Below are 12,701 nucleotides of genomic sequence, written 5' to 3' on the forward strand. Positions count from 1 at the left end.
TCTGGGTTGAATCCAAATATGCAGGAAAATCACCACTTGGTGCAGTAAAACCCTAGAAAATGTAAAATTGGCAGTGCCCATAAAACCTGAGTAATGCTGACTCAAACCATGGAATTTATTGAAGCCTTTTGATTTTCTGATCAAGATGAACACAATGATATAAGAATCATGCTGATCTGACCAATTTGAACTTTCACCTTGTCTAGAGCTGCCACGTGTCAAAGTGAAGATTGATACACTTGGCTGTGATAGAAATTTACATATAGGTAGGGCATGGGCTCATGTGCTCCAATTTCAAATCAAAATGATATGAATTACCCCACAAAAATCCCTAAAAAGGCTCTGATACCAATATAACTAGTCTAGCTTTCAACCATGTAGTTTAGGTCCAGTTCAACAGCCTAGTAATGCAGAATGGCAGCAAATGAATACAAAGGGAAAAGACAGCATGTAGATTGCAAAAATTCATGAGATGAACCATCAAAGTACGTGGAAACACATGTGAGTCTTCAGCTTGTGAGAAACACAAGTGAGACTTCAGCTTGTGAGAGGCTGCACAAAACCACAAGCTAGGAAGAGGCTTCCTAGGCTAGGATGGTGAGTCCTAGTTGATTATGATTCAAAACAGCCAAGAGCAAGGAGGCTCAGCTAGTAATGAATGTGTGATAGTTTGCATTTCATGAATAGATGTGAAAGATGAATGCTAAGTACAACTTTTATACATATAGGCCAGGAAAAGGTACACCTATGCTTATGGGATAGCCAACCTAGGATGCCACGTGGAAACTTTAGGCTTCCCCTACTTAAAGTACTATTTATTGACAAGCCATTTAGAGTCTACCCATACTAGGAATTTCCAAGCAAATTTCACCTTTGTTACACTTCCAGCCTCCAAGTCTGACGTGAAAATTGTTGGCATTGTTGGCCGTGTAACGAAAGAAGAGGAGGCTCTTCTCTTGGTACCCTGCATCAATCCATTCCCACTCCCCAAGTTCCCATTGTACTACTTAAAGAAGGCACCTCCGTAGAGTCAAATCCTCCATGCACCCGAGGGAATATGATTTGGATAAGGGTCTAGATACATCCTGAAGCTAGAAAACACTGGTTCATAGACCAATACCTTGACAAGCTGAAGTGCAACATCCAAGAAAACTCTGAAGAGTACAACAGCCATCAAAGAGGAGGAGGCACCTTGAGATATGTTGAGATGAATATCCACCTTGTACTATCCATCTAATCTCCATACGTCCAGCCGTCTTGGTTTTCCCCTTATAACGTGGTCTCAGTATTATAACTGGCATAACAAATCTTCTCTCGACTCCTTGCTCCTTGACTTAGTAACCTCCTCATCTCCTTATGTCAACCTCAAGTTTTCTTATAATCTCCATCCGCATGTGGAGTGTAAGATCTCCTATGATTCAGTCGTGATTGCTCTCTGCTGCCCCCCCCCCCCCAAAAAAAAAAAAAAGGGGAAAAAATACAAAAGAAAAGAATCTTGTAATTGCTCTCTTAGTGTCCATCCTAACTAGATGGTGAGTTTACTTATCATTTTGTTGCAACCACTGGAGTCTAGCATGCATGTGGCTAAGTGGCATCTTGGGTTTGGCCTTCTATGCCCAAAATGCATAGTTTCATAGCTCGTCTTTGCATCATTGAGAAACAAGTGCAATGTCCTTGCTTTGCAATTACAGTTGAGGGGGACCAGCCAGACTATGACCAAAGTAAGCCTAGGCTAGCCAAATTGGAACTGGGATTAGCCAAGTTAGAGCCTACCAAATCCAAGCCCAACTTTATTGTGTTACAACCCCATAGAAAGGGTAGTAGGGTGCACATGAGAAGTAGAAATGAAGCATTGGCATGATGACTCAGAGCAAATCTAGTACTCCTACCAATCTCTTTTTAGTACTCTAATCTACTTATTCTAATTAATAGTAGAAGTCCAAATCAGAGAGTATGGTAGTGGTAGTTGGAGCATGGTGGATGCATTGCCAAGATGAGGCTGAGCAGGTCTAGTAGACCAGCCAATCTCTTTCCCATCACATGTCATTAAGTTTATCCTTGTTATCCCAACCTTGCAATTGCATATCGATCCCAATCCCAATTCTTATAATAATTCTGAGCGATAATGCAAGTGTCTCAACACACACACACACACACACACACACACATTTTTTCTTGTGCGAAAATGTTGAAGCTTTATATCACAAAGTAGCTGTCCCTGAAAGGGAAGCTCAAGATACATCAGCTGAAGATTTCAGTATATGACAAGTATACATTGTAATCTATGTAAAGAAATTTGTAGGCAATCAAAGAAAGATTGTTGCACAGAACGTCGAAAAAAAACGAAAGTGGAAAAAGTAGGATCACCAAAGACTCTATGATTTCTATCCTTCCATAGAGTCCAAAGCGCCCAGTAGCGATCCCAAGTGAAAAAAAACTCAAACTCTTCTCTATGTGGGTGAATCCAAAAAGCCAAAAATGCTTCCAAAAGGTAGCGTTAGAAAATCTTGTTCTTAAACGCTGCCTAAGGAGACCCAAGAAATCACGGGTATGTGGACAATGCCAAAGAAGATGAGGCACAAATTCCCGTGGAGCCAAACATTTGCAATAGCCGGAGCAATACGTCTTCGTGCCAAGAGCTGCCTAAAGGAAAGAACGCCCAGCAACACTCACCACAAAAAAACCTATTGTCGAACAGGAATTTGGAATTCCAAAGCTGCCACAATCTTTTCCGCCACCACTTTGCCAGACGATTCATTTGCCAAAGCTGATTTGCCTTATCTAAAGCCCAAAGTGGGGACATAAAACTTTATACAAGGAAGGTAATGTAATGTGGGACAGCCTCAAGAGACGGGCTGATGACTTTGATGAATGGAGAGTCCAATCTTGAAGCCTATCCTCAAGTTCCAATGGTGACACATGCAGAAAAGCCTGAAGCATTCGAGTTAGGGCGATAATGCATCCCTAATCCACAGTGTCTAGCAGCCAAAGGAAAAGATATGGGGGTACCATCATCATGAATGACATAAGCCACCGAACGGATCCCTTTAAAACTAAGAAAGTACAAACGTTTGTGTTCTTGCAAAGCCAATGGCGGAGGGTCAAAAACTCTCAACCAATGTATGCTTTCAGCTCTTAAGGAATTTCCTTGCAATGAGTCACGGCCATGCCATTCCAAATGTGAGAGGATATGCTTCCAATCCATTGACATTTTGGAGACCAAAAGACAGCCTTTGATTCTACCATCAAAACTACAAAAAAGAAAATCCCACTAAGTGGGCTGCCAGTGACCAAAAGCAGGGGTGGTGATCTGTAAAATCCAATAGCACATCATGGCATCCCAAGGTTGATCTCCTTGCATAAATTGTGTTGCACTGCAAGCAATCTCAAACTTTTTCGGCCATGTTTTGCACGCCAAAAAGTCTCCATAATGGTGCACATAAAGTATGTTAGATCTCCCTTGCTAAACATGATCAAAGGCAAATAAAATTGAGTGTATGCCACCAGAATAGATTCGACTATTTGTAACCAAACATGCAATGACCAATTTGCTAATTTCCAGTATTCAAGCTTTTTCTTCAGCTTTGCAAGTACTGTTATGGATAAATTTGACCAAAGTAAAAGGCATAAATATGTGTGTGTACTTGTATGTGTGGCAATAGTATAATAAAATATGGTGTGCATAAGGCCCAGGGTTGATCTCCTTGCATAAATTGTGTTGCACTGAAAGCAATCTCAAACTTTTTCGGCCATGTTTTGCACGCCAAAAAGTCTCCATAATGGTGCACATAAAGTATGTTAGATCTCCCTTGCTAAACATGATCAAAGGCAAATAAAATTGAATGTATGCCACCAAAATAGATTGGACTATTTGTAACCAAACATGCAATGACCAATTTGCTAATTTCCAGTATTCAATCTTTTTCTTCAGCTTTGCAAGTACTGTTATGGATAAATTTGACCAAAGTAAAAGGCATAAATATGTGTGTGTACTTGTATGTGTGGCAATAGTATAATAAAATATGGTGTGCATAAGGCCCAGGGTTGAGGTGGCAGGGCATGACCATGTGCCACCCTTCCATGTAAGAAGACCCATAAGGTGTGTTGTACATAATCCATGGTGGTAATAATATAAAATGATAAGGTGGCATGGGTCCTCCATGCACCACCCCCCCACCTAGGCGGTCCCATGCCTGCATTTAGTGAGATATGACCTAAGGACCATGGGAGAAGTAATATAAAATAGGTGGAGATGGATATTATATTGGATTATTCCCTCCATGTAGGATGGGCCCATGTGGGGGGGGGGTGTAGAAAGTCTAAGAATGCAAGTTGAATAATGGGAAAGTAGGATGAGGTGGCAAGATTCCTTGTGCCAACCCTCCACTTGTTCTCCTAGATGTTTGAACGTATTATAAAATTGGGAAGAGACCAAGGGAGTATCTTAGACTTGGGATATGGGGGTTGATGTATGTGGAAAAAATAGGCAAAGGGTTGTCACACACAATGGAGAGTGCATAATCGCCTAGCCCACATGGGACACTCTTCCACACACACCAGGCATGTGAGAGGATGCATTTATTGGGAGAGACCCCCTCTCTTGGCTATAAAAGGAGGGCGCTATTCCTCGATGGAACACGCTCATTCTTGTAAAGCCACCTAGCTAGTACTTTGATTTCCCCCCCCATCTCTCTAATAAAGCATGACTCTCTTCCCTTGATGTCTCCATCTCTACATTCCACCTCCCATCATGTACATGCTCCTCTTCCCCTCTTCCTTCCCCCTTTAGCCATAGTCCCCCTCTTCATTTCCACACCTCTTAATCTTTTTTCCCTACCTATGTTAACGCTTCTTTCCTCATGTTCCCTTTTCCTCCATGGCCCTCGAGTGTCGCCATGCCTAGCGTCTAGCCTCACGCATTGAATTCTTTTCTAGTTAATAGAACTGGTGTGGCTGCTGGGATCGAAATCTCCACGGCTAGTGATGTAAAATTCGTTACTCCTACGGCTGGATGTAGTTCTGTAGCACCTTCTGTGTGCAGTTCTTTGCTTCTGCGCCTCCAATCTACGTATCTTCTACTCGTAGTTCTCCATCTCTGCGGCTGCAAAACTTCTCAATTTCTACACCTTTAGCCTGCGTTTCCGCGCATCTTTTGGGTTCCTGCGCAGCGCCACGTATCTTCTAGTCGACCGCGCTTGCAAAACCACTCATGCGCATCTGCAACACCCGCACGCCCCTTGGTTGCAGCTAACGCATTTGCGCGTCACGAACAGATCACGAATCGCGACTGTTTTCCAAGTTCCTGCATCTTCTGACGCATCTGCGCGTCGCAGACAGATCGCGACTGTTTTCTTGGGTTTCTGCGTCTTCTGGCCGACCTGCGCGTCACGGACAGACTTTTCGGGCTCCTGAAAAAGATCTAGCGTCCCTATCCTCTTCCTCTTCTTCTTCTCTTTCTCTTCTCTTCTCTTCTCCTCTCCTCTCCTCTCTTTTTATTAAAGAGTGGGAATTGAATCCAAGACCTCCCCATTTACAAAAGGAAGGCTTACCAATGAGCAAATAGGAAGTGATGAAAGTGTAATGATATTGCTTATATGGCGAAATCTCATGAACTGTAACTCTGTAACCGTAGGGAGTTTCCTCTTGTTGTAAAAAGCAAAAGTACTTCATTTCATGTGCTCTATTCATATCTGATACTAGATCGTAGATTCTGAACTTTTTCAAGTTCACTCCTTGGATGCACGCCACACGAGGAGAATGGATATTTATGTCACTTCTTGACGAGTTCAAGGATTTGGTGCTTGGTCCTCCGCTCATTACAGCTACCAATTAGCGAGATCTCTTTCTTGATCTTCATGTCGATCTTCAACAACTGATTGTACAATGTATTGTTCAAGGAGACGATGGGTGGGATGATACACCGTGGATGATTCAAGGTGAAGAACTAGTGATACACTGGGAGAACTTTGATTTCAATTCTACTCATTGTGCGGTGATCGAGCTACTTACTGCATTGGAGGTAATTAAAAGGGTGACATTCTTCAAAGGGTGAGATGCTCCCCAAGCTTGGGGGAAGATTTGGCGCATCTGCTTATTAATTCCGCTCGTCTTGAATGATTTCTTCTCCATCTCACTACAAAGGTTTCTAGGGCTCGGCTATGGTTGGTAATGTTTCGACCAAGGAATCCCTTTGTACCTAATCAACCTTTTGTGCCTGATTTTGAGCTTCAAGTTGTAATTCTTTTTTGTCTAAAGATAAACTATCAACAAAGGATTGCAAGTTTATTTCGTGCTGAACGTCTTGCTCAAGTATTAAATTCTCCCCACCCTCTCCTTCTACCTATCTTGGACTACCGAGAAACTTGGGATGTCCGGATTTTAGTCTTGGTGTGATGACATCTTGGCTCCTCCAATTTGACGGCGCATACAAACCTTCGACCAAGGCTGCTGGTGTGGGTGTGAAGCTCACTTCACCAAGGGGTGAGGTGTATTGTTATACCAAGTCTGCACCAACAAGTACTTGCAACCAAGCTGAGTACTCGGCACTCATTTTTGGGCTACAAAAGGCGCAAGAACATCGCATCAAGCAACTTGAGGTGCAAGGAGATTCTCAACTCGTGTGTGAACAAGTTAGTGGAAGGTGGAAGGTACGGAGCAAAGGCTTGGTTCCACAACATCAACAAGCATTGGAACTTTGCCAACAATTTGAAGAGGTAAAAATTCAGCATATCCCTTGAGCTCAAAATATAGTTGCTGATTTCTTGGCACATGAAGCTTATACTTCAATCATGCATGAAGCGAGTGGAAGCACCGCCCCAACAAAGCCACAAGCCACAAATAAGGGTGATCATTTGTAAGGAATGCAAAGGTTGTGGTCATCATGAAACTAAGTGTTGGGCATATTTGATACGAGTTTACCAACTTCGGAAGATCATTAGAAAGGTCCTCAAGGACATTGCTCAAAAGAAGAATGCCAGACCGCACACCCCTTGAAGAAATAGCATGGCGACTACAAGAACTGGAAGAAGCTGAAGGTGATGTGCAAGCTCTCCAACTATTGACATTTGTCATGGCATTCTTGTTTGCCTTGATGAACAAACTCATGCAACGCCGTGTCTCTAACCCTCGCTTGTAAAGATGGATGCGATATCATGAGGGTTGGTCCTTGTTTTATAAGAATATGAATTTTCTTTCAAAATTGTAAAAGGGGGTTGTTCAACCTTGAAGATTGCTTTGATTGATTTAGAGGAGTGCCTCGATGTAACCCTTGTAGCGGCCATAAAAGTTGGGGATCCATGGTATGGTGGAATCTACAGGTTTCTGACCGCTTTCTCCTTTCCTCCAGAAAGTACTAGCTAGGAGAGAAAGAAAATCCATAGAGATAGTAGGCGCTACACTCTCTTTGATGGGGTGTTATACCGTCAAGGCCTGGATGGGGTACTAAGACGGGCCATTGATGCAAATGAAGTACCTAAGGTATTGAAGCATTATCATGATGGATTTTGTGGAGGCCACTATGCCGGTGACTATACAGCTAAGAAGATTTTACATGCTGGATACTATTGGCCGACCTTGTTCAAGGATGTCACTATGTATTGCAAAACTTGTGAACCATGCCAATTCTTTGATAGGAAGGATTTGCGTCTTGGGCAACATCACCCAGTGATGTCCATCCATCCGTTTCAGAAGTGGGGAATAGATTTTGTTGGGCCCCTACCCATGACTCCCCGCAAAAAGAAGTATCTTTTGGTAGCCACTCAGTATATCACTAAGTGGGCTGAAGCTATCGCCCTCCCTGCTGCAAATGATAAGGCAGTTTCAAATTTCATATTTGAACGTATCTGCACAAGGTTTGGGACACCCATGGAAATAGTATCTAACCATGGGAGTCCATTCTTAAATGAAGCAGTGGAGTTGCTCATGGATCACATGGGTATTGATCACCGCACTTCTAGCATCTATCATCCAGCGTCCATGGGACAAACAGAGCGGACCAATGGCCTCCATTCATGGGAAAAATGGCCACAGGGAACAGGAGCCAGTGGGATCAGAAGGTCATTGAGCTGTGTGGGCTTACAACATCACTCATAAAACGTCTACAGGTCAGACTCCTTTTGAGTTGGTGTATGGTACTGAGGCAGTTTTACCACTAGAGATAGAGATTCCGGCCTTGAGATTGGCACAAGAACAAAGGATGACAGAAGATGAACATATAGAGGCCAGGTTGGTACAACTTGAGAAGCTAGATGAAACCCGACGCCTTGTACTCCATCAAACAAAGATCCAAAAGAACCGACAAAAGGCCCGCATGGATGCTAAGATTCGCAAGGGATGGGAAAGACACTTTGCTGAGGGGGATGTTGTGCTATGCTTTGATAATAGATTGGACCACCAGATGGATATAAAGTTTCTCCCACTGTGGACCGGTCCATATAAAGTCATCAAGGAATGTAGCAATGGGTCTGTACAAGTTCAGGAGCTGCATGAGCCATATGGCAAGAAGGTGATCAACAAGCGTTATCTCAAGCCCTTCTTTGTGCGTGATGGTCCCAGGCATGGAAATGATGTGCATTCCTTGCCCGGGAGGGGGGAAACTGTTATGGATAAATTTGACCAAAGTAAAAGGCATAAATATGTGTGTGTGCTTGTATGTGTGGCAATAGTATAATAAAATATGGTGTGCATAAGGCCCAGGGTTGAGGTGGCAGGGCATGACCATGTGCCACCCTTCCATGTAAGAGGACCCATAAGGTGTGTTATACATAATCCATGGTAGTAATAATATAAAATGATAAGGTGGCATGGGTCCTCCATGCACCACCCCTCCACCTAGGCGGTCCCATGCCTGCATTTAGTGAGATATGGCCCAAGAACCATGGGAGAAGTAATATAAAATAGGTGGAGATGGATATTATATTGGATTATTCCCTCCATGTAGGATAGGCCCATGGGGGGGGGGTAGAAAGTCTAAGAGTGCAAGTTAAATAATGGGAAAGTAGGATGAGGTGGCAAGATTCCTTGTGCCAACCCTCCACTTGTCCTCCTAGATGTTTGAACGTATTATAAAATTGGGAAGAGACCAAGGGAGTATCTTAGACTTGGAATATAGGGGTTGATGTATGTGAAAAAATGAGACAAAGGATTGTCGCACACAATCGAGAGTGCGTAACCGCCTAGCCCACATGGGACACTCTTCCACACACACCATGCATGTGGGAGGATGCATTTATGGGGAGAGACCCCCTCTCTTGGCTATAAAAGGAGGGGGCTATTCCTTGATGGAACATGCTCATTCTTGTAAAGCCACCTAGCTAGTACTTTGATTTCCCCCCTCCATCTCTCCAATAAAGCATGACTCTCTTCCCTTGATGTCTCCATCTCTACATTCCACCTCCCATCATGTATATGCTCCTCTTCCCCTCTTCCTTCCCCCTTTAGCCATAGTCCCCCTCTTCATTCCCACCCCTCTTAATCTTTTTTCCCCACCTATGTTAACGCTTCTTCCCTCACGTTCCCTTTTCCTCCATGGCCCTCGAGCGTCGCCATGCCTAGCGTCTAGCCTCATGCATTGAATTCTTTTCTAGTTAATAGTACGCAATCAGTTTGCTGGTGATGAGTAATCATCCAACCCAAGTCAATCAATAGAATCTTAGAATTATTATTTTTTATGTTACAAGGCCTTTATATTTTTCTCAAGATGATAGTTTTGTTCTTCAACCAAGAACATGAAGCAAATGTAAACGCCTTTAGATCAATTACATTTTGTTTTACATTATTTGTCAAAATGATAGTTTGTTCTCAATCAAGAACATGAAGGAGATGTAAATTCCTTTAGATCACTTACACTTTGTTTTATCTTATAGATATGTTGTCGCAGTGCTTTCCTAAAGCCTTTGCCATGATGCTTTTGAATAGGATTTTTAAGACCCAATTGAATGATCCGCTCCTTTGCCCTTGCCATACTATTCGCTACCTAGCACACAAAATTGAGAACAAATTCAGCCAATTTTCAAAAATAGAAGGACAATCAATACAACATTACAAATAAGGATGGGGCTACATACTTTTTTGTTTGGAACAAGCTGTGTTTCCTATTAAAACAATATAGTACAACAATAAAGGTCATAAATGTCACAGCTCAGAACAAATATCCTAAGTTTTCATTTTAAAAGTTTTCCTTGCAATTTTAGATACCGTTGATAATGGTTGGGTCACAGACTCCCAAGTTCTAACGATGGGGTGAAGCCTTTGGAGTTAGTTAACAGAGGCCCAAACCAAGAATGATAGTCTCTGGAAATGGTTAACATTTTTTTTTTGGCCGAAAAAACAGTGCTAATTATATTACTTCGAAAACAAGATACATGAGGTCAGCTTTGCAACTGACGCGGGCTGCGTTCACAAATCGGACGCAGCCCTAAAAGAAAACAAAAATGTGAAGCTCTCTCTCACGGAGGGATCAAGCGAGTGTGAATGAACAGCCAGAGAGGTGGTGAGTAGCGCCACTGAAGGCCCTGCGAAGTATGCTCGAAGAAGAGGCCCTGTGTATCCCAGTCACGGAGGAAACGTCTCCGCTTCTCCCGGCCAGCCCGGGAGTCTCCCTGCATCTGGTCCCACTGGCCTCTGAGGGTGTGTATAATCTCACTCCAGATGTCGGTCATGACCTGGGCAGTCGAAAGGGAGGTGCCACCGAGGATCTGCGCGCAGCGCGAGGTCCAAATGTGCCATCTCGCGATGCTGCTAATAATCTCCCAGACTGGCTGCCTCTCCTGAGATCCAGTGTCAGCCTCTGCTAGGTGCGGCGGAATGCTCTCGAGCGGCCCCCAAGTCCCCTGTGTGATAAGGAACGTGGGGTCCTGCGGGCCTACCTCGAACAACTGATGAAAGCCAGGTGCGGTGCTGCGCACCAGCAGAACGCGCCCCAAGTGATCAAACCTAACTCCGGTGCTGCGCGAGTAAGGATCCCGAAGGTCCACCTCCACACTTCCTGGGCGCGAGTGCAGCTCCACAGGCAGTGTTTTGGTGACTCCTCGTCCTCGTGACAGATCTGACAACGTCCATCCTGACCAACCTACCGCAACCAGCTCCCCACTGGAAGACCCTTGTGGGCGAGTAGCCAAAGGAAGTAGGAGATCTTCCGTGGCCGCCAGCTCTCCCACAAGGCCTTCCAGAAGGCCTGCAAAAACAGCCTGGAGATACCCTGAGCATACCAATTGGGCCGCTGGGTGGGCGGGCGGCTCTGCATCCTCCCGAGAACTCTCCTGTCCAATGTCGTGCTGTAGGCGAAGAAAGAGGTCGGCCCCTGACCTGTCACAATCTCTGGCCATCTCCACTCTCCTGGGTCCCAATCAAGCTCTGACAAGGCCCGCCCCTCCCAAAGCCAGAGTCGCCATAACTGCAGCTGATCCTGCTCTATACTAGGATCGGTCCGCCAAACCTTCCCCACGAGGCCTACGACCCGAACCCTCTACCATGGGAGGAGGGGGTCGATGAGCACATCCTCTCTCCTGAGTCGGCCGTCCCCCAAAACCGCGAAGAAGGAAACAGAGGTGTCGTCCATCCGACCTGCAACCACCAGTGGGATGCCACGGGGGGTGAACTGTCCCAGCCAACGGTCATCACCAGGCATGAGGATCTGAATCTCGATTGGAACCAACCAACCGGCTGGAATCGCTCCATCTATCTCTGTGTGTCTCGCCTGAGCTCCACGGGCACCTCCAGCTGCGGCTGCTAGAGGAGCGGTCTCCAAGTGTCTGTACGTGTCCCTCCAAACTCGAAGGGACCGGGCTGGCCCCCGCATCCAACCGTCCCACTGATGTGTGATCTCTCCCCCAGTTGAAGGCCCACGGCATCTCTGACCTGATCGTTCCAGATGAGCGGCTGGCGATCGATCTCCTCCTGACAACTAGGAGGGGACTGTATGAGACTGAGGCGGAGCCGCCTCCAAACCATGAGAAGGCTACGAATGAGCGGGGAGCGGGGGTGAGTAAGCGGGGCAAAAGTGAAGATCCACCTGAGGGACGGTAGCCACTCTCCACCTCGGCGCGGGACACAAGAACCGATCCCCTGCTGAAGTAGCATCTTCCACGTTTGCCCCCCCGGGGTCAAACCGCGGATAACCAACTTGCCCAGCAGGGCCTGACTCTGAAGCTCAGGATCGATGACCCCCAAGCCACCCTCAGCCTGCAGAAGAATGACTGTCTGCCAGGCAACCCTGGCTCTGGTATCTCTGAGACCGTCCCCCCCAGACCACAGGAAATTCCGGATCAACCTCCTAAGCTGTGCCACACTGGATCTCGAGAAACACCAACAAGAGGCCACATACCATGCCGTGGCTAGAAGAACCTGGTTGAATACAAGAGCATGACCTACAAGAGAGAGCTTAGCAGTGCTCCAGAAAGCCAGCTTCCGTCGAATGGAATCTAGCACCGGGAGAAACTGCTGAGCTGGCGTGATATCCAGGCCGACCTGAAAGCCGAGATATCTAGCTGTCTGTCCCCGCGGGATCCACCTGAAACCCAAAAACCTCCCCCACTGTGAGCACGCCCCGGGGTTTGTTAGAAAACCAACTGATTTGTTCCAGTTGATTTTCGCACCGGCTGCCGAACAGAAGACCTCTAGGGCCAGCCTCACCCTCTCCAGCATCATCTCATCATCCTGAACATACAGTGCTGTGTCATCTGCATACTCCAAATCCAGGAGCT

The 12,701-nt window shown here is 45.5% G+C and overlaps 1 protein-coding gene across 1 annotated transcript in view; it reads right to left on the minus strand.

Annotated features, from left to right (window-relative positions):
* The window catches only part of LOC147904342 (uncharacterized), a 178,713-nt gene that overhangs the window by 157,279 nt on the left and 8,733 nt on the right, over positions 1 to 12,701 (minus strand). Inside the window, exon 2 of the mRNA XM_087391234.1 lies at positions 9,845 to 9,973. Coding sequence (XP_087247360.1) covers positions 9,845 to 9,973 — 129 coding nt within the window. The remainder of the gene's footprint in view (positions 1 to 9,844; positions 9,974 to 12,701) is intronic.

Source organism: Dipteris shenzhenensis, chromosome 2 (genome assembly GCF_047967505.1).
Source record: "Dipteris shenzhenensis isolate YYH24624 ecotype China chromosome 2, Dip_SZ_1.0, whole genome shotgun sequence".
Taxonomy (NCBI): Eukaryota; Viridiplantae; Streptophyta; class Polypodiopsida; order Gleicheniales; family Dipteridaceae; genus Dipteris; species Dipteris shenzhenensis.